This window comes from Neopsephotus bourkii, unplaced genomic scaffold (assembly GCF_033783945.1).
Source record: "Neopsephotus bourkii isolate Nb327-2 ecotype Australia unplaced genomic scaffold, CSIRO-AGI_Nbou_v1 NB_1767, whole genome shotgun sequence".
Classification (NCBI taxonomy): domain Eukaryota; kingdom Metazoa; phylum Chordata; class Aves; order Psittaciformes; family Psittacidae; genus Neopsephotus; species Neopsephotus bourkii.
Window position 1 is genome coordinate 5,932,704 of NW_026902241.1, and position 21,637 is coordinate 5,954,340.

Consider the following 21,637-nt stretch of genomic DNA (forward strand, 5'->3'; position numbering starts at 1 on the left):
AAAGCAAGAGAGTTCCATATACGGCTCCAGTGGGGAGTGGTGATGATAGGAGGACTGTGCTGGAGTAATAGGTCCAGTATTCTGGGAGAAGGCAGACATCTCTGTGTCACTTCGAGCTCCAGCCTATCCATGGGATTCAGTCATGTAGAGACTTGTTTTGGCCTTAGAGTCCTCTCCTCCTACCGTTTTTCTCCCTTCTCTACCCAGAGCAGATAAATATCAGATGGGTGTAAAAGGATAGTGAGAGATACTAAAACAGTATCACAGTATCACAGTATCACAGTAGGTTAGAGATTGGAAGGGACCTCAAAAGATCATCTAGTCCAATCCCCCTGCTGGAGCAGGAACACCTAGATAAGGTTACACAGGAACGTGTCCAGGCGGGTCTTGAATGTCTCCAAAGAAGGAGATTCCACAACCTCCCTGGGCAGCCTGTTCCAGTGTTCCGTCACCCTCACTGAGAAGAAGTTTCTTCTCAGGTTTAAGTGGAACCTCTTGTGCTCCAATTTGTACCCATTACCCCTTGTCCTTTCATTGTTTGCCACTGAGAAGAGCCTGGCTCCATCCTCGTGACACTCCCCCTTTATATATTTATATACACTAATAAGGTCACCCCTCAATCTCCTCTTCTCCAAACTATAGAGACCCAGCTCCCTCAGTCTTTCCTCATAAGGGAGATGCTCCACTCCCTTAATCATCTTAGTTGCCCTGCGCTGGACTCTCTCCAGCAGGTCCCTGTCCTTTTTAAACTGAGGGGCCCAGAACTGGACACAATATTCCAGATGAGGTCTCACCAGGGCAGAGTAGAGGGGAAGGAGGACCTCTCTCGACCTACTAACCACCCCCCTTCTAATACAACCCAGGATGCCATTGGCCTTCTTGGCCACAAGGGCACAGTGTCGGCTCATGGTCACCCTGTCGTCCACCAGGACCCCCAGGTCCCTCTCCCCTACACTGCTCTCTAACAGGTCGTTCCCCAGCCTATACTGGAACCTGGGGTTGTTCCTGCCCAGATGCAGGACTCTACACTTTCCCTTGTTATATTTCATCAAGTTATTCCCCGCCCAGCTCTCCAGCCTGTCCAGGTCCCTCTGGATGGCAGCACAGCCTTCTGGCGTGTCAGCCACTCCTCCCAGCTTAGTGTCATCAGCAAACTTGCTGATAGTACACTCAATTCCCTCATCTAAATCGTTGATGAATATATTAAATAATACTGGTCCCAGTACCGACCCTTGAGGCACTCCACTAGATACAGGCCTCCAACTAGACTCCGCCCCATAGACTACAACTCTCTGGCTTCTCTCCTTCAGCCAGTTCACAGTCCACCTCACTACCCGATCATCCAGACCACACTTCCTCAATTTAGCCGCAAGGATGCTGTGGGAGACCGTGTCAAACGCTTTGCTGAAGTCGAGGTAGACCACATCCACCGCTCTACCATCATCCATCCACCGTGTTATTTCCTCATAAAAGGCTACAAGATTGGTCAAGCACGACTTCCCCTTGGTGAAGCCATGTTGACTGCCCCTCATAACCCTCTTATCCTTGATATGCCTTAAGATGGCACCAAGGATAAGGTGTTCCATCACTTTCCCAGGAACGGAGGTGAGGCTAACCGGTCTATAGTTACCCGGGTCCTCCTTCTTGCCCTTTTTGAAGACAGGAGTGACATTTGCTTTCCTCCAGTCCTCAGGCACCTCTCCCGTTACCCAAGACTTGGTAAAGATGATGGAGAGCGGTCTAGCAATGACCTCAGCCAGTTCCCTCAGCACCCGTGGGTGCATCCCATCTGGACCCATGGATTTATGGATATCCAGATTGCTCAACTGATCTTTAACCCATTCCTCATCAACTAAGGCAGACCGCTCCGTTGACCTATCTTCATCCGAGGTCTCAGCGGTACAGGGCTCTTCAGGATTGCCTCCAGCAGAGTAGACAGAGACAAAGAAGTCATTCAGTAACTCTGCCATCTCTGTATCTTCTGTCACCAGGGCACCCGTCCCGTTCATCAGCGGGCCTACATTGCCTCTGGTGTTAGTTTTACCTGCCATGTATTTGAAAAAGCTCTGTCCTGCTGCCATATACTTTCCTCTGAAGCCTGAACTAACCAGAGGATTCTCATTATTTTGTGCAGCTTTTTTTAACTTTGTGAAAAATTCATATGATACATTTGGGCAATGATACGGTTCACAGATTGCCTTAAAATAGTTTGTTTCCATGTATGAATCTGAAATTTCGTAATATGTCAGTGAGCAGCATAAAATGTACTGAAGTTTGGTTGTTCAGAGTCTGAGAGTAATTTCATTGCTGTTTGTTTGTCACTTGATCATGCAGAGGCGATCCAGCTGTTATGCCCAACTGCAGCTCTACTGAAGTAATCTTATTTGGTAGGACAGCACAAGCGTTCAGGAGGGAAAAAGGGTTATCCAACATGATTACTTATATATTGTATTTGTCATATATTTTTAAAGCAAGTCCTAATAAGAGACTGCATGCATGCCCCCTCTTTTGGTGGTTTTACATCTGACATCTTTTTGTGAGAGGAAGCTGGTACTGGAATTTGTCTTTGAACTGGCCCAGAGTTTACAAGTGAAAACCGATGGCTCTTTTTAATTATTTTACACACATGCACTCACACACACCCACCCCATGTGAGTTTACAAATAGATTAGATCCTGGCTTAGGGGGCAACTGTGTAAGTGTCAGAACTGACTTGAAGGAAAGGCTATACGAGTTTTTGGCTGGGGAGAAAGGGAGGCCCGAATCATATCAGTCTGGACTTTGATCGTCTTGTTCTGCAGTGGAATTGTGCCATTGCTAAGGTTAACTACTTCATACCATACAGTTGTTGTTGAGTTTTGTTTGGTTGTTTTTAGGTTTTGTTTGGTTGGTTTTTGTTTTGAAGGCCTGGCACTCACTGAAGGAAAAAGGTGTTACTCTCTACTTTTATATTCTAGTAGTTTAAATTAAAATAGTGTAGTGTTTTTGAAAATTACAGAGACAAGTCAGTGTTTTTAAAGTAATGGAATGTTTTGTAATACTGCATGTAATGCTACTCTACAATATTTGCTGATACTACCAAATGTAATAGTAATGAAATGTCTTGTTTGGTGTTGGAAAGTTACTGTGCTGGACTCTGTACTGACATAGGTGCTAATCCTGCAAAGATACATGCTTTCTGTTGAATTCAGTGATACAGCATCCAGTTGCGAAGCTAGCCATCTGGATTTGAGGTTTGAAGAACATATATACATTATCTTAATTTTGGTTTTGCATGAGCTCTGACTTGTTTTAAAGTATTATCAGTATTTTTTCCAAAGTGCCAATGTAATCAAGGCTAATTGAACAGTTACTGTGGTGACCCTGCTGGGCTTTTTTGGTTTTCCAAAAAAAAAAATTCTGAGGTTAAATCCAGTTAGTATTAAAATCAGTGGAAAATACATAAAGTACATTCAGGCTTCTTATGCTACATAAAGTTTTGTGAAGGGTAGAGAGGCTTTCCAGTGAATTTGAAAGCTGCATTCACAGTATGCACATGTTAAGGGGCGGAGGATGGAAAGAAAGGCCTCTGCTGATGTCTCTGCCACTGATTAGATTGATTGTCTTGCATTATATTTGTATATTTGAACCTTTGTTTGGTGTTCCTCTTAGTTTAGGCTTGCCCCAGGTTTTCTCAGAAATGAACATATTACATATGCATGTATGTTTACACTGTGTTCTAGTGACACTGGCCATACATACCCTTTGTTATATGTAACCTATACTTTACTTGATGGGAAAGTTGCCCTTAAGGATGTGAAAAACCGAGATAAATACACATGGCTGTGGCAGGAAAATATAGAAGGTTGACTGTGGTTGGGATCCATCAATGGATTAGCTTTCTAAGCAGATATTGCAAGTAAAAATTCTTTAACATAATGGTTTAACTTGTTCTCTACAGGAAAGCATGCACGTCAGAAGATGCTGCTTGTAAGATCTCAGAATCTGACCCTGAGGAATTATCAGATGAAGCAAGTGCTGACACCTTTTATGGAACTTCTCCTCCTAGTACACCCCGACAGATGAAGCGTATGTCAACAAAGCATCAGAAAAATAACGTGGGGAGACCTGCTAGCCGCTCCACTTCGAAAGGTAGGTGTGGTGTTTTGGTTTTTTTTTCCTAAAATGACCATGAAGTTGTAGTAGTTGCCTTTCATTCCCTGATGGAGAAGATGCACAGAAATGGGGGCCAGGTACTGCAGTATCAAAAGATACTTGATACAAGTTTTTTCCTAATGTTACTAAATGCTGATATCTAATAATAAAACGCTTCTAGGTTGAAGTATGAATTTAAGCTTTTTTTCTTTAATTTTGAGCAGATAAAGAATATGGTAATTACTTTTTGAAAACAATTTTTAAAAGCATGCAGCAGCTACATCTTTTCAAGCTGCCCTTCTAAGAGAAAGAGAAAAAATGCGTTACAGTAGTGGTTTTGCTGAGCTTGTGATGGGTGAAGAAAAGCCATTTTTTAAGATGGTGTGTTCAGTATTTTCATACAGAATTACACCTAGGCTTTTAACTTTAGAAAAACCTCAAACAAACCACACACAAAACCCACCACTATGTCTGACAATGTTACTTGCCAAAGTTGTTATGGCAGCTTAAGTACTGACAGTTAATGTTTTGGAAGCAGTTTTTTTAACTGGTTCACATGACACAGGAAGTGGTGTCACAGAGCGCATTTACCTGCAAAGATTACATTTTCAAGGTAAGTGCTTCAGCATGAGTAAAGGAATACAGTCTGTTCTGCAGTTGCATGGAGTTGTAGAGTGCAAGTTCATAATAAAAGAATGGCCCATACGAGCATCTTCCAAAGCATTTGGTTCCCTTCCGTTACATACAATCTCTGATGATTGTCACTGTGAAGAGAGCATTCACCAGAAGACCTCTTCCTCAGAGTGAAATCTTTTTATACTTGCCAGTACCTGTATAAGCATTGGAATTATTAAGCTTTGTTTACTGGCTTTTAATTGTGCCTTTTGGCTACGTTAAACTCCTCTACTGCAACATTAATCTTATTTATTTCTGTATATGGTAGTTATTACGTAACTTCTCCTGCTTTCAGTCATTTTTTTAATTTTTGTGCTTAAAAAAAAAAAAGGGTTGGTTTCTAACCAGAGAAATTGTGGTACTGAAGGACTGTAGTGCATAAGGCTCCATAGTAACCTTTTGGTGCTGAGCTCGTATTAAGGATCTATAATTGTATGAGAAATAGGGAGCTGTTGTTTACCCTCGCTATCCTCTAACCCACTGCAAAGTCAACATCTTCAAAGTCTGTTTGTTTCTGGTTTTCCTAGAAGCAAGGTAGAGATTCTTGGATGTGGTTTGCAAATTGTTGAGAAGTCAGGGTGCAAATTGAAGTCAAAGAGCATTGAACATGAAGTGCTCAACATTCTGAAATGTTGAGCAATAATAGATCTTACCATTTTTGGCACCCAAAAGTATGTTGGCTTGGTGGATCATTCTCTATCATGATTTTCCATAGACAGAAAAGGAATAAAATTATTCTTCCACTGAGGAGGCCTTTCTTGCAAATAAGCTTATTAGTATTTCTGGTATTAATGGATGTCATAATGAGGAGGACTGTAGCAAAAAGTCTAAGGAAATCACTACTTTTAGAGTGGAAAATGAGCCATGAGCAGCAGATAACCCTTAGCAGCATAGTAAACAGTGAAAAAATGACAAGGTATTCGGCCACTTTTTGCTCTTGAATAAGCAGGGGCCCTGTGACTCTGTAGCTGCTTGTGTTCCAACTCCTGATTCCTGGACTGCAGCTAGTCTACATTACAGGCGTTTTTCTCCAGCATTCCATCAATTACTTGAGAGAGAGAAAACCACTGTTTCAATACCAAGTAGTTCCTCTTGTCCTGAACTGCAAAGCCTAGATTGAAGAGCTTTCGTTATTGCTGCAGAAGAGCGATAAGGTCTGCTGCTGCTGAGGAAAGAACAGGAAGAAAAGAGATTGCATAGCTGTGCAGAAAGGCTGTTCTGTAGTATGGGAGAAGACAAGTGTTTGTGTGTTGGTAGAGTGGTAAGGTAGGCTCCTGGTGTTAAAGCAGTGTATTAAGATTACAGAGGGTTTCCGAGAACTAAGTTCAAGCCTCCCAAGAGCCAGGGTTAGGTCATTTTAGCTAGATTTCAGAATCCATACATGCTTCAGTTTTTATGAAATTGCATGTGCAATGTAGTCTCTTTAATTCTGTTTGACTTGGAAACTCAAATGCTCTGTTGCATTTTGAGGTTTTTGTTTTCGAGTCTGTGTGACAAATGTATGGAAAATGAACTTGGAACCCATTCTTTTCCTTTTGATCATACCCAATTTTCAGTAAATGGCATACTCAGGACAGTGGCAGTTCTCTGAAGTCCTTTTTACGAAAGAGGTAAAGCAAGAGGAGAAAAAAAATTTCTTTGGTGCTGCTGTTGCTTTAGCTGTACTGATGGTAATTTCCAGGACTATATTTTACTTCTACCCATGCCTGTTTTGTTTTGTTGGTATTAAACCATGCTTAATGCTCAACATGAAATTGGATTGTGAGCTGGATTTAACAATGTTTTTCCTTCTTGCCACAGTCACGTTTATTATTTTTTTCTTACAGAAAAGATGAGTATGCCAACTCAGTCTGTGCTTAAAGACAATGGGAAAACCGTTGATAATGTGGAGGAGCACACTTATAAGCAAGGGAAAAAGATCCGAGACACACTAAGGACTACAGAACGAGATCACAAGAAAAATGTGCAGTGCTCATTTATGCTAGACTCAGTTGGTGGGTCTCTGCCAAAAAAACCAATTCCAGATGTTGATCTCAATAAGCCTTACCTCAGCCTTGGCTGTTGCAATGCTAAGCTTCCAGTCTCAGTGCCCATGCCAATACCCAGAACTACACGCCAGACTTCTAGGACTGACTGCCCAGCAGATCGCTTAAAATTCTTTGAAACCCTGCGGCTTTTGTTAAAACTTACCTCAGTCTCAAAGAAAAAAGACAGGGAGCAAAGAGGACAGGAAAACACCTCCTCTGTCTGGCTGAACCGATCCAATGAACTGATCTGGCTGGAGCTGCAAGCTTGGCATGCTGGCCGGAGCATTAATGACCAAGACCTCTATCTCTATGCAGCACGACAAGCTATCCCCGATATCATCAATGAAATCCTCACCTTCAAAGTGAACTATGGGAGCTTCTCCTATGTAAAAAATGGAGCCAGTCTCAATGGTACTTCAGGAGAAGGAGTTTGCAAAGCAACACGTGGAACTAGTACTTTGGGTTACTCTAGTTACCATGAACACCTCCATCGCCAGCGGGTCTCTTTTGAGCAAGTAAAGAGGATAATGGAGCTGCTAGAGTATATAGAAGCACTTTATCCGTCTCTGCAGGCTCTTCAAAAGGACTATGAAAAGTATGCTGCAAAGGACTTCCAAGACAGAGTGCAGGCACTCTGTTTGTGGTTAAATATTACAAAAGACTTAAATCAAAAATTAAGGATTATGGGTACTGTACTGGGCATCAAAAATCTTTCTGACATTGGCTGGCCAGTGTTTGAAATTCCTTCTCCTCGACCGTCTAACGACAATGATCCAGAGGATGAAGAAGTTGATGGGGAAACAGAAGTAAAGGAATCCTCAGGAACGTGCACAGAGGAGAGCGATGGGGAAGAACACATCTCTGAAAAGAGTGTTGAGGAACTTAGACAAGCCATCAAAAACAATTTTTCTAATAAGCCAAATTTTGACTTTCAGGACCATTTTTCAAGGAGACTTGATAGGCTTGAATCTGAGGATGACTATGCCTCTTGGGTTATTCCAGAATGCAGTGCTGAGGCAAGCTGCAGCCATCACTGTCTGACCTCTATTTACAGGCCATTTGTAGATAAAGCACTGAAGCAAATGGGGTTGAGGAAGCTAATTTTAAGACTGCACAAGCTAATGCATGGTTCATTGCAAAGGGCCCGTATGGCGTTGGTAAGGAGTGATCACCAGCTGGAGGTAGGTTGCTACTAGTGTAAATGAATAACAGAAGTACCTCCCCTGCTGTATTGTTTATAACTGAAACTGGAGGAACTGGTATCATATGAAAGTGTTGGTTGCTTCATTGGCTTTTGATAGCATGTGTTACAATTAAGAGCCCGGTTCTACTTTCACTGAAATTAGTTTGTAATTTGACCTGACGTAGAATTTGTGTGAAGCACAAGCTAGTTCTCTATTCTTGTTTCTAATTGAAATGACATTTTTATGCTAACATCTTTGCTCATTACATTTTCTAATATTTATTACAAATAAGTCAGAAAAATTGCAATGAAAAATTAGACACAAAAACTGAAATGTGAGAAGAATTAGGTATGGAAGCATCATTTTCCTTTTCTTGTCTCCAAGACTGGATAACTTTCTGCAGGACATCCTTTATGAAAATGTCACTATTGTTCTGAGGTTTTCTTCATCTAAGTGAATGAAGTACTCTGATGGCCCATTATGCTTGAGGCCAGATGGGAAAAATGAACGGATTCTCTCAACCTTGAAATATATGAAAGCAAGTCATGTTAGAATGTTGCATTCTTCAGCTGGCTTAGTTTTTCTTTCTTTGGGTCATTTTATATTCTTGATTGTGAGTTAATAAAAACAAAATTATGAAGTGGTAAACAAAGGGCAGTAGCTGACATTTGATGTATGTACGATCTCAATAAATGGCTCAGACTTTGATTTCTTGTTTTTTTTTTTTTCAAGAGGTATTGGTTAGTCACTTGAAACATTTCAGATTGGGCCTACTGAATATCGATTAGTTAGTTAAATTGAGCAATAGAAGTTTAGTTGTCTAATACTAAGTCCTAATGTCATGTGCTGTTATCCTTACTGTTAGAAAGTGAAATATCATTCATTTTACTTTTGGTCATCAACTAGGGTTTTTTTAATATTTTTATAAGGAAAGAAAAAAATCCAGCACTATACTTGCATCACAATGAAGATTGTATCTCTTATATATTTTGTTGTACTGTAGAAGGGTGATATTTTCATAATCTGTTGTTACTGAAAACTTCTTGTATAAAAGCCTTCAGCTCTGGTGCCATATGATTATTTAAGAAATAGTACAAACAAGACTTTAATATACCATCTGAGAGACATTCTTATACTGTAAATCAGCTGGTGATTAAGTTACTACACTGTAGATCAGCTAGTGATTAAGCTTCAACTAAACTTGGTGTAGAGGGAATCCCCGCTCACGCATGTTTGCTGTCTCTGCATAATGAGCTACTGGTTTTATAAACTACTTAAGAACCTACAGTGCATAGTACATTATGTGCCAGTGTTATACAGTAATGAATAAGCGATTCCATTCTCCATGATGGTTGAGAAACATCACAGTATTAAACAATGAAATTAAAATTTTTCTTCTTCCTTTTTGTTTTACTTTTTAGGCAGCACTTTACCAGGAATTAGAGCAATGATAATATTTTTCTGTACTTTGAAGTGATACTATTTAAACTTGGCACTGAAGAATAAAAAATGCTAGTTATGCCTAATATATGAATGAAGGATATTCAGGTATTGTAGTTAGCAACTGTGAAATGAGAATTAGAATAAAACAACCTGAGACAAATCTTACCCTTAGATGATCGACAGTGTGTCGTTATCTTTGAGCTTCACACATATTGTAGGCCAAATTTTCTTCCTAAATTAAAGAGTACCTCCATATGTGGAAGCTTTGAATTGTATTACAGGGCATATAGTTTAGATATCTAGCATATCTGTTTCAGATAGTTTCAATTACTCATAGAAATGGCATTTCATCTAAATGACAAATAAGTTTATTAATTGAAAACAAAGCTTGATCTCTTTATATTTCATCTACCTTTTTAAATTTCAATTTCTTATCATTTACCAAAGTTCGTAAATCATGTTTTCAGTAGTTTTAATAGTTCAGTTTAGGTAATGACACTTTCTTGAATATTGCATTACTTTACAATACGGAGTTTTATATATGTGCATTATGTATTTGAAAGGAAAGAAGTTACCATCTCTTGCAAACTCGTTTCTCTAGATATAGTTATTATTGTAAGACCTTTTTTAACATGTTTTGGAGTTTTCAAGTACTGTGTCTTATAATTAATATATGTTCCTGTGTATATTGTTAGGCTTAACTTGTATGTTCATCATAACCTCAAACAGCAGTTTCTTCTGTGTAGTGAGGTGATCTCCAGTGTCAACGGATGTTTTAACTGTTTTAAAACAGAAACATAAAGAGATTGTTTCGTTCGCTCCTGGGGGTCCATAAATGTTTTCATTACCCTGGTGTTGCTCAGATTAAAAAATAAAAAAGAGAAATTCAAACTTCTGTGGTTGATTTGCAAGTTAGTAGAATCTTACCTTTTTAAAATACTTTTGTATGATCTACTTTAAACAAATGCTAAATCCTAAAGAATTTAAGGATCCTTTTCATGATACCTATTTTTTTGTTACAGTTTTCAGAATTTCCAGATCACATGTTGTGTACAGATTACGTGCAGTTATTAAATTCCCCACCTTGTTGTGAGCAAAAATGCAGTACTGTATCATGGGAGGAGCTCAAATCCATGGATTTACCGTCTTTTGAACCTGCATTCTTGGTCCTGTGCCGAGTCCTACTCAATGTTATCCATGAATGTCTCAAGCTAAGGTTGGAACAAAGACCTGCTGGTGAACCATCTCTTTTGAGTATTAAACAGGTTTGCTTCAACTGTTTTGTGTTTGCCTTTTTCTAATATATATTTGCTATTTGAAATTATTTTGTCATTTTGTCATAAGGTCGTCAGTTTAAAGAGGATTAGTTAAAGAAATGACAATCTGTAATTATGTAACAACTTTTAATAAATAGTCTTTTATTTCATATGGAGATCTGGTTTTTTGCATTGTAAACAACTGGTCATATATACCTTTCCAAATCAAAAGTGGTGATTAAAGAATTATCAACCAGTGAGGTTATTTGTTCCATTTGCATTATAAGTTGTATAACAGTGTTCAGCACATCTTTCTCCATTTGGGTTTCTTAGGCAGTCTGCGTATTTTATTTTTTTTCTTTGATCTGATCCTTTTTTCTTTGCAAATGTAAGATCTCTGCCAACATACAGTGGTCACATAGTGAAAGCTGATCAAGAATTAAAACAAAATGGAAAAAAAAAATATTTCCTAGGATATTGTTTTATAAAAGTATCTGATATTTTCTGTGGATAGTGACCCAAGGTTATCAGTCCTGTCACTGGTTCCGAATGTTGTATAAGGATTCCTTTTGTGCTGCTTATGGGATACACTGAAGACTGTTTAGATCAATGCCATTTTCAAAGTCCAGTCCAGGACATCCTACAGTTACCTGAAGTCATCTCCCTGTTCCCTGGCAGGCATAATCAGATCAAGGTTTTATCAGGTGGTCTTTAAGGGTAAACGCTTAAATAAGCTTTGGGGCTGATTATGATTTCACATTCCAATTATCTGCTGCTCCAGAATCACTTTATGATACCAAATAAATTTCAGTCGCCTCTCATCCCCATTGACTCACCTTTACTGCCCCCCTTTTTGTTTCCTGGGTATGCTAGGATTTTGGATGTCCTTATATCCAAAAGTACAGTACCTACAATTTCAATCTTAAGAATCATAGTAAAATATAGTATAGCATACTGTATTGGAAAGAACAATAGCTGGGAGAACAGAGACTGGGGCTTTTTTTTCCCCCTTACGTTTTATATTCTCTGCATAGACTTTGATATAAGTAAAAATGACACTTTCTTCCTGGAAAACAATGTTGTTTGTTACAGACTGTTTTGATGGTGTGTACTTTTTTGGTAATTACATTATAAAAGTGAATTCAACTCAGCAAATGCTTGCTGTCCCACGCAACATTTCTGAACAGGCAAAAGAGCTGTGGAGGATATTTCACAAATAAGTCTATTTGTTTCCTGAAGAATTGTAATTCCTAAAATCTTGAGCAGGCTTGAAACAGAGTCTGTGGGTCTGTTTTGTTTTGCACGTTCACAAAGTATTACAGAATTACAGAGAATTCTGGGTTGGATATACTCTGGTCCAAACCTGAAGAAGCTGGGCCTCATACTGAGTTATCCAGGGCCTTGGTAGGCCAGGTCATGAATACTTTTAAGTGAGCGAGAGATTTCACTGCTTTTCCAGCCAGTCTGCTCCAGCATTTGTTTTTTCTCCCAGTAAAGCATTTTTTTTTTCTTGTATCCAGACAATTTCCCTGAAGCAGCTTGTACTGTTGCCTCTACTCGGGCTACTGTGCATCCTTGTGAAAGGAGTACCCCCGCTTTCTCTGTAGCTGCTACTCAGTAGGCATTGGAAAACTGTGATTAATTCCTCTTGCATGTTTTCTTCTGTAGGCTGAATGAACCCAATCCATTGAACTGTAATTTATATGCATATAGAACAGTGCAGTTTGATTTCTATAGTGATTGACCTAGTGGGTGTAATTTAGGGCACTGAGACCTTCGAGTATCTCTTACATTTTGGTACCATTTGAAATGCGTAGCAGTACTGTTTGAATGTATCCGGCATGCAAGTCTTGATACTCAGCTTTTCCAGGGTGAGGTTAAATTTTTGCATTGTTAGCAAGTCAATTCTATGAAAAAAAAAAAAAAAAGTGATTTGCGAGAAAAAGTATACTCGCGGAAAGAAAACCAGCACAGATTATGTTCTTCCTACAGTGTGCTTTTTCTCCCATCCTTTCTCACTAGCTGCTTTTTAGCCATCTCATCCATGTTCTAGTAGTAGCTCTTGTAATCCTTACGATCCTGTGTTGCTGGATCTCTTAATGTCTTGACTGATGGCTGTTTTCGGGTTTTTCTTTTGCAGCTAGTGAGAGAGTGTAAAGAGGTTCTGAAGGGTGGCCTGTTAATGAAGCAATATTACCAGTTTATGTTACAGGAGGTATTAGATGACTTACAAAAGACTGATTGCAACATTGACTCTTTTGAAGAGGACCTACATAAGATGTTAATGGTAAGCTTCAAAAAGGAGAAGATATTTGGTGACCTAGTAAGTGTTATTAACCTGAATGCTGCTAATGCTGTCCCTGTTGTAAGTCTTGCTAATTTTTTGCTCTTGTGCTACTTTAACATAATTTTACTATTTTAATGGACTTGTAACACAGTAGCCATTGCCTTTTTAGCAGTGGTTTTAGCAATATTGATTTTTATTTACTGTACTGTGGTACAGAATACTTGTAAATTGTGTGTATTTACGATAAAATGATTCATATCTAGAACTGTAAATTCCATACATTTAAACTAAACATTTAGTAACCTTTTGGTATTAAATATAAAAAATAAATACACTTATTTGACTAACATCATGTCTTGATATCTTGCTGTTGCATTCATCCATTAATGATACCTTCCTTCTAATGTGCGTTCATACTCCTATAAGTTAAAACACAAAGAAGTATTTTCAAGACTAACACTTGGCCTCTGAAAGGTATTAAATTAAATATTCTTTAGTAAATTCAGTTTAAATTCTGTTCTCTTGGATGTGACTGGTTTTTATTCATTGTGAGTTGTTTGAGCTTTGTCGTCAGTATTCTGGGAGGTGGAGGGAGATGACAAAAGTTACACCTCAGTACCTAGTGTTTTCTCAGCAGAGCTGTTCACAGAGTCACGGAATGGTTGGGCTTGGAAGGGACCTCTGGAGATCATCTAGTCCAACCCCCTGCTAAAGCAGGTTCACCTAAAGCAGGTTGCATAGGATTGCATCTAGGCGGGTTTGAGTATCTCCTGGGGAGACTCCACGACCTCCCTGGGCAGCCTGTTCCAGTTCACTGCAGCCCTCAAAGGGAAGAAGTTCTTTCTCATATTCAGATGGAAGATCCTGTATTTCAGTTTGTGTCTGTTGCCCCTTATGCTATCACTGGGCACCACTGAATAGTCTGGCCCCATCCTCTTGATACCCACCTGAAGGTACTTGTATACATTAAGATCCCCTTTGTCTCTTCTCCAGGGTAAACAGGCCCAGCTCTTAGCTTTTCACCATATGCGAGATGCCTCAATCTGTTAATCATCTTGATAGGGCTCTGCTGAACCCATTAGTCAGAACTCTGTCCAGATGGCTCTTTATTATCTCCCAGAAAGGAGACTCCACAACCTCTCTGGATAACCTTTTCCAATGCTCAGTCACCCCAATGGTTCTTCCCCATCTTCAAGTGGAACTTCCTAGGGTTTAGTTGATGCCTGTTGCCTCTTGTCACCTGGCACCACCAAAAAGTCTGGCCCCATCCCTTTGACACCCTCCATTCAGGTACTTAGGCACATTGATCATATTTCCCCTGAGCCTTCTCTTCCTCTAGGCTAGACAGGCCGAGACTTTCTCAGAGGAGAGATCCTCCAGTCCCCTAATCATCTTTGTAGCCCTCTGCTGGACCCTCTCCAGTAGTTCTTTGTCTCTCTTAGAGAGACAAGGAGCCCAGAACTGAACACACTACTCCAGATGCAGCTTCACCAGGGCAGAAAAGAGTTGGGGGATAACCTTCCTCAACCTGCTGGCTATGCTTTTCATGATGCTCCCCACAAAAGCAAGGGCACATTGTTCATAGTTGACTTGTCTACCGGGACCCCCAGGTCCTCCAGCACTGCTTTCCAGCTATTGATACTATCTGTTGTTGAAAGATGGGGGAGGGACTCTATCAGGAGTGTAGAGATAGGAGTGATGGCTTTAAACTGAAAGAGGGGAGATTTAGATTGGAAGTTAGGGGAAAGTTACTTACTGTGAGGGTGGTGAGGCACTGTAACAAGTTGCCTAGAGAAGCTGTGGTTTCCCTATCCCTGGAAATGTTCAAAGATAGGTTGGATGGGGCTTTGAGCAACCTGGTGTAGTGGAAGGTGTCCTTGCCCATGATTTTATGATCTTGACATTATTACAGTGTGGTCTGAAGATACCTAAAACCAGTAGGAAGTGCCTTAACCGTTTCTAAGGAGGGATGTTGCTTTGTATTGCAGGTTATTAAAGAAATTACAGCTGATCTTGAAGGGTGGGTGTTTTAAGAAGAATTGTACTTAACTTTATCTTGGATTAAAACAATAATAAATAGAAGTGAGGGATAAGACTTGATGTAAAGGAATGCAAGGTGTAAAGTAGAACCTGAGAAACTTGTTGACTACACTTACCTTTATCCAGGAGGATATGTACAGATAAAATCTTTTGGAGTAATCCAGGTAATAAAAGATTTAGATACCGTAGTTCAGCTTTAAAAACTCTGGCCACTGTAGGTACTTACTGACACAATGTTGAGTAGCAGCACAGCAAGCAATGTGGTGATACTCAATATTTTCAGAGAAGTTTTGGGGAGACGTAGTACTAAATACTTCAGTAGCACTTTCTACTTCCTAAGCCGTAAATTGCCCCTTTTTTGTGGAAGCATGTATCTGATTTTCAGTCACAGCAAATGAAAAATGTGGAAATATTTTCTACAAAATGTATAATACTGAGGTTGTTGATCTGAGAAGTTGTAATCATTAGTTACATATTGTAACTATTTCTGTTGAAATTATCTCTTTCAATGTACAGGTTTACTTTGACTATATGCGAAGCTGGATCCAAATGCTACAGCAGTTACCTCAGGCTTCTCATAGTTTAAAAAATCTGTTGGAGGAAGAATGGAATTTCACCAAAGAAATAACTCCTTATATAAGAGGAGGTGAAGCTCAAGCTGGAAAATTGTTCTGGTAGGTTTTATTTAATTATTCCGCTTGTGGTGTTGATTTGTACCACACAGATATTCAAGTCAGCGCTTGCTCAGGTTTCCCAGGTTGGACTTCTGAAGGCTTCAATAAGCAGCTGATAGCTTTTGTGAATTTATGGATTATTACACTATGACTGTAGCTATAGGATGCACAAGTGCAGATTGCTCTTACTCTAGCTGTAACAGGTGTGACTGCTTCTATGGAAAAGTCTGTTCTTGTTAGCCCTGTGCATGTAGAGTAACTACTGAGGGCCCCCAAGATGCTGCTTGTTTCTGCAGGCGGACTTGGCAACGTGGCTCTCTTGCGTTGGACAGAGTAGGAAGAAGTTTAAGGTGCCATGCTACCTGAATAAGACTGAAGTTCCACCATTTCTGTTGCTACAGTGATATTGCAGGAATGCTGCTGAAATCTACAGGAATGTTTTTAGATTCTGGACTACAAGACAGTTGTGATGAATTTTGGGCCAGTGCCGATGACAGTACTGCATCAGATGAAATCAGGTATTAAGCCCTTCAGCTTAATAATAACAAACACACTCATGTTTCTGTACCCCTGACAGGTACATAGCTGTGTTTTATTTCTAAGAATAAAAACTTTGTAAATGCAAGACTCTGTAGACTTTTATTGCTGATATGTCTGTATGCAGTGGTAATGACCATCATCTTGTTTGAAGCTTAGTAACCTTCTTTTTAGTTCAGAGTATGAGAGATTGTTTATGTAGCAGTCTTTAAATTCACTTTACATACCCTTATCAAAAATGTGCCTGTGCAAGTTAAATTTATTTTGGTCAGCTGTTTGTAAATATTTACATTTCTATGTTCTTTCTACTGACACATATGTAAATAATTCTTATTTTCTAATACCTATATAAATGCAATATGATTTATTAAAACATTGTCACTTCATTCGTACCAATGTTTCAGGAGGTCTGTTATAGAGACCAGCCGAGCACTCAAAGAGCTGTTTCATGAAGCTAGAGAAAGGGCCTCCAAAGCCCTCGGCTTTGCTAAAATGCTGAGGAAGGTAAGTTAACAGTAGAGTTTCATCTTATTTGTATGCTTTAAGGAAATGTAGTCTGAAAGCATATTCTTTTCTTTTGTCATTGTTTGTAGGACCTTGAAATAGCAGCAGAATTTGCATTGTCAGCCCCTGTGCGAGATCTTCTGAAAGTTCTAAAAACAAAAGAATATGTAAAGGTAAATTCAGTTTAGAGGCGTGGAAGTAGAGTGGAGATAGAAAGCAAAATGTCAAAGGATATTTATTGGCCTACTTGCAATTTTTTAATGTTGCATCTATAACTCAGTATTTAAAATATTGTATTTAATGTTGAATTGTGGTAGTCTAATTATTTTCTATACCTGCGTTTGTGTGAGTGAGAACACTAGTCTGTATTTCTGGAAATCAGTGTCTAATTCCTTTTCTTTCCAAAGATTATCCTTGTGATTTAGGAAAAGACTTTTTGCTTCAATAGTACTTATTAATTTGTGAGAGGGGAGAAATAACCCTTAGTGTAGAGAGTGTTGTGAAACATAAGCACTTTAAAGTTTGTAAGGTAAAGAGGTACATCAGGAAATAGACATGTTTAAGAAGATCATCTAAGACTATGGACCTGTGTTCTGTGTGCTTTTGTAAAGCAACAGTATCATACTGGAGGTATATAATATCATGTAGGGAGTTTAATTTTTTTGACAGGCTTTAAACTCAGATGCTCATTAGTTTTGGGACGATTTTAGCTTTCAGTAATAACAGTCTAGTTTTTACATTGACCTAACTTGAAACCCGAATGGTTTTCATTGTAAACTATGGCTGCCCAATGGTAAAAACATCGAGTGCAGTGTTTCATCATTGCATGGTGACATCAGACTCTGAAAAAGAGAGAATTAAACTCCACTATAGTCAGTTACCTCATGTCAAATCACAGGTACCAACCATTTTACTGTTTTCACAGTCTGATTCTGATGTCTGACTTGGTTACTGACAGATAAATGACAGATATAATGTAGAAGTTTTTAAATAGTATTGTAAGTAGTATAATCGTAATAAGTAATATAATTTTGAGTAGTATTTTTTTTAAAAGAGAACACTCTTATTGGACTTAACTAATCTCTCTTACATGAATAATAAAAGAATAACTGATACTTTTTTAGTAATATTTTTTGCTTACTCTTAATCTTTTGTGGCCACTGGGAAATGCTATATAGATTATTAAAGATCCTGAAGGAATTTTTCTTCTTTTAATATTTCAGTCATAAAAATGTGTGCATCAGAACTCTTATATTAGTGTTGACTAAGTTACTTTTTAAAATATGTGTGTGTATGTATATATATGTATATGAAATCAGACCTCTTTCTAGCAAGCTTCCTTTAGAAGAATATGTAGAAGGATCAATTGAAGGTGCAAAGAAAGGTATCATTGAAAGTTGGTGACCTAGCAGGTTTTATGACCAATAATTTCTTACATGCATTTTGACTTTTAGTGCAAAAATAGCTGAATGTATTGGGTTAGTATATATACTGCACAGGTGTTTAAAATGGAAACTCTCCCTGTTGCTTAAATGAGATGCCATAGAATATTTTATCTGTTATATGTATCATAGAAGACAGTGAGATTCACTTGTTTATAATGTTTTTATTTTTTCTACAGGTACAGATCCCTGGACTTGAGAGTTTACAAGTATTTGTACCAAATAATATTGCAGGGGAAAAATCTGTGATTTTGCAGCTCCTCAATGCAGCTGCTGGGAAGGATTGCTCAAAGGATTCAGATGAGCTTGCGTATGAGGCCTATTTACTAATGACCAAACACAGTGGTAAAGAGCATGAATTAGATGACAGCTGGAGTGCATGGGAAGGTCAACCAGTCAAAGTTGTGCCACATGTAGAAACTATTGATACCCTACGCACCATGCAGGTGAGTTTTGTTAGTTTTGGGGATTTTTTTTCCCCTGTTTACATGATCCTCACACTTCTATATGAATGCTTGTCTTTCAGTTTATCCATGCTAATTCGAGTGAGGCATGTGTTTTATAGGTAATAAGTTAAATTCAAGGATAGGATTGATTTGTAAGGGGTGTTAATGCAAGATTAAATTCAGTGGATTTTAACATTTATTTCTACAATGTACATTTTTCAGGGTTGGGCTTTTACAATAAAGAGATACTTTAAATATCTAGTTGGTGCTTCAAGATTAAAAGTGTGCATGAGTCTTGAAAACTGTGTATTAAGAAGTCACCAGTCTCTGAGAGCGTGTGGTGGTTGTGTGCTTTCCACACGCTGAGACCAGTTACTTTTGATCTTGAATGAATTGTGACATTTAAAGTTAAATTTCTGTGGAAGCTACTGGATGTTCAGTGATTATGCACGAAGAAATATTTCCAGTCATACTTTCCCTCATAGCAAACTAATAGGGGTTCCCTACCAGCAGTTCTGCTATGCTTTAGCAACTGAGCCAGCTGCAGCTCCCTGCCTCTTCTGATCTTATATCCTTACATTACGCTAAGTGAATTTTCTTTTTGGTATGTCATGCACTTCCTTGAATCCCTACCATAAGTGGGTTCTACTGTCCATGAGCAGAGTAATTTTCCATGTCACTGTGCCTGGCCTCTGTCATTTAGAGAGCTCTAGCAATTATAGGCAGTTGAAAAGGTCACTCCTGCCCATACTGGTGTTTTTAATGTGCGTGTTACTTTTTGTTTATTGTCCAGACTGAACAATAAGAAAAATAGCCCTTGATTAAGTGCTTAGAATTTCACTGGACTTCTTTTGAAGTCAGTATTTCATTCAGAAAATGGAAACAACAAAAGATGAAATTTATCTTGCAAATGGTACTCTATCTGACATATGTAAGTGCATGTAAAACAGTGTGTGAATGTGTTTGTATTTGTATAACACTGTTTATTAAGTTTTTTAATCTTAATTTTGAAAGGTTAGGAAGTAAAAAGTCTCTCAGAAAGATGGTGTCCCGTGTTTTTTAATAAAACAGGTTTTGATTGCTAAATAGAGAAAGTGTAAGATGTTATTTACAAAATACTCATAAAAGTATCCCATCAGCATTTAAAGAATTTTGAGCATGAAAATATTCTTTGGGGGTGAGGTACTGAAAATCAGGATGAAGTAAGTCTTGTTTTGTGAGTAGCTTGTTGCAGATGGATTGTCTGTAGTTTGAAATCAACAGAACTTACTATGTGACTCACAGTGCCACAGCAAAGACTGTGACTGTGTACTGTTACAGACTTCTGCAATATCAGAGCTCTACTTTCCAAAACAAATTCTTACATTTTAATAATTTTTAAAATGTGAGCAAATACTGTGTGTTAATCTGTGACTTTCCTTGTTCAGTCGTCGTTTTTTGTCCTGAAGTGTCCTGAACATTACTTGGATAAAAAACCTGTTTATTTAAGAATGGCTGTTACCTCCATCTGCTCTGAGAAATATATAATTATTTTGCTTAGATTTTGCTTCTTCATGTGTAACTATAAGAACTAATGATATCTTGTATTCCTAGGTTAATAACCTCCTCCTTGTAGTCATTCAATCTGCCCACCTTGTGAGTCAGAGAAAAGCTTTCCAGCAGTCTATTGAAGGGCTCATATCTCTGCACCAGGAACAGACATCCAGCCAACCAATCATTGCCAAAGCTCTACAGCAGCTAAAGGTAATATCTCAATCAAAATTGATGGTACTTTGCTCACCGATAAGTAAATATGTGTAAGGAGACTTGATTGCAGAGCTAATGACATATTCTGCAACTGTAATTTATGCAACCCCTATGGACTTTACTGTCAGTACAATTTTCATTGTGCTTTTGCAAACCGATTGCCAAGTGTATTTTTGAGCAATATTGATGTAATCATTTTTGCACTGGGTAAGTGGGACGCTAGTCCATAATGCAAGAGAAATAATAACAGCAACAGAATGAATACATCTTTCTATGAGAGCACTATTGAATTAAAAGGAAGAGTTGATTTCATAAAAACGAATTCTGTCAAAATCTGCAAGAATTCTATCAGTGATATGCAAGAAACAACTTTTTTTTTTTTCCCACTCTTTGGTGTGTTTTGGTTTTGTGGGGTTTTTTGCCTTCTGTTTTTTTTTTTTTGTGATTTTTTTTTTTTTTGTGTGTGTGTGTGTTGTGTTTTGTGGTTTTTTTTCCTTTGGTTTTGGTATTTTTTTCTGTTTTGTTTTTTTGTTTTGTGTTTTTCTTTTTTTTTTTAGTGGACCAAAAAAAGCAAAGATTTGTTAGGTTGAAGTTGCAATGGCAAGTCACTGCATTTCCCCCTGAGTTCAGTAGAAGCTCTGCACGCATACCAGGTTGAAAGTACAACCAAAGGCTTGGTCATCTTATAGAGAGTAAAACTCATTTCTCGTCTGTCTGGTTTTGGTTGAGTGTCTTTATTTGTGTCATCCCTGTCTCCTCCTGCTGTCTTCCTTTTTAAAGTTAATCTCATTCAAGCAAACAAAATTATATTGCTTCAGTTAATTGTAAGACTTGCTTAATGCAAGTGCTAGAAACTTTCTTTTTTCCGAAGACTGAATGAGTTGTAATGGCATTAAAGTACATTTCCATTTAAGGTAATGTAATTGTTAGATTTGTGTTTGCCGTAGTCTTGTCAACTGTAGAAAGAATATAAACACTAATTTAATGCTTCACCCATCTCTTTTTATTGTTGTTACTCAGAGTGATGCATTACAGCTATGCAGTAAGATAAGCAGTGCCATTGATAGAGTTGATCACATGTTCACATCCGAGTTTGATGCTGAAGTTGATGAATCTGAATCTGCCACTCTGCAGCAATACTACAGGGAAGCCATGATTCAGGGTTATAATTTTGGGTTTGAGGTAAGGAAGCCAAATGTTAATGACACCTTTTACTTTTGGTAAGAACCAGTTGAAATTTCT

General features: G+C 38.4%; 1 protein-coding gene across 9 annotated transcripts in view; it reads left to right on the forward strand.

The window, feature by feature from the left end:
- The window catches only part of MAP3K4 (mitogen-activated protein kinase kinase kinase 4), a 72,491-nt gene that overhangs the window by 18,986 nt on the left and 31,868 nt on the right, over positions 1–21,637 (forward strand). For 8 of the 9 annotated variants that reach the window (XR_009729289.1, XM_061378625.1, XM_061378623.1 and 5 more), the window contains exons 2-12: positions 3,941–4,131; positions 6,636–8,017; positions 10,486–10,728; positions 12,860–13,006; positions 15,563–15,720; positions 16,122–16,238; positions 16,662–16,761; positions 16,851–16,934; positions 18,383–18,649; positions 20,243–20,392; positions 21,416–21,577. Coding sequence is in view for 8 of the 9 variants with exons in the window: in XM_061378625.1 (XP_061234609.1) it covers positions 3,941–4,131; positions 6,636–8,017; positions 10,486–10,728; positions 12,860–13,006; positions 15,563–15,720; positions 16,122–16,238; positions 16,662–16,761; positions 16,851–16,934; positions 18,383–18,649; positions 20,243–20,392; positions 21,416–21,577 (3,001 nt within the window). In the remaining variant the exon portion in view is untranslated. The remainder of the gene's footprint in view (positions 1–3,940; positions 4,132–6,635; positions 8,018–10,485; positions 10,729–12,859; positions 13,007–15,562; positions 15,721–16,121; positions 16,239–16,661; positions 16,762–16,850; positions 16,935–18,382; positions 18,650–20,242; positions 20,393–21,415; positions 21,578–21,637) is intronic. The other variant, XM_061378630.1, reaches the window with a different exon arrangement.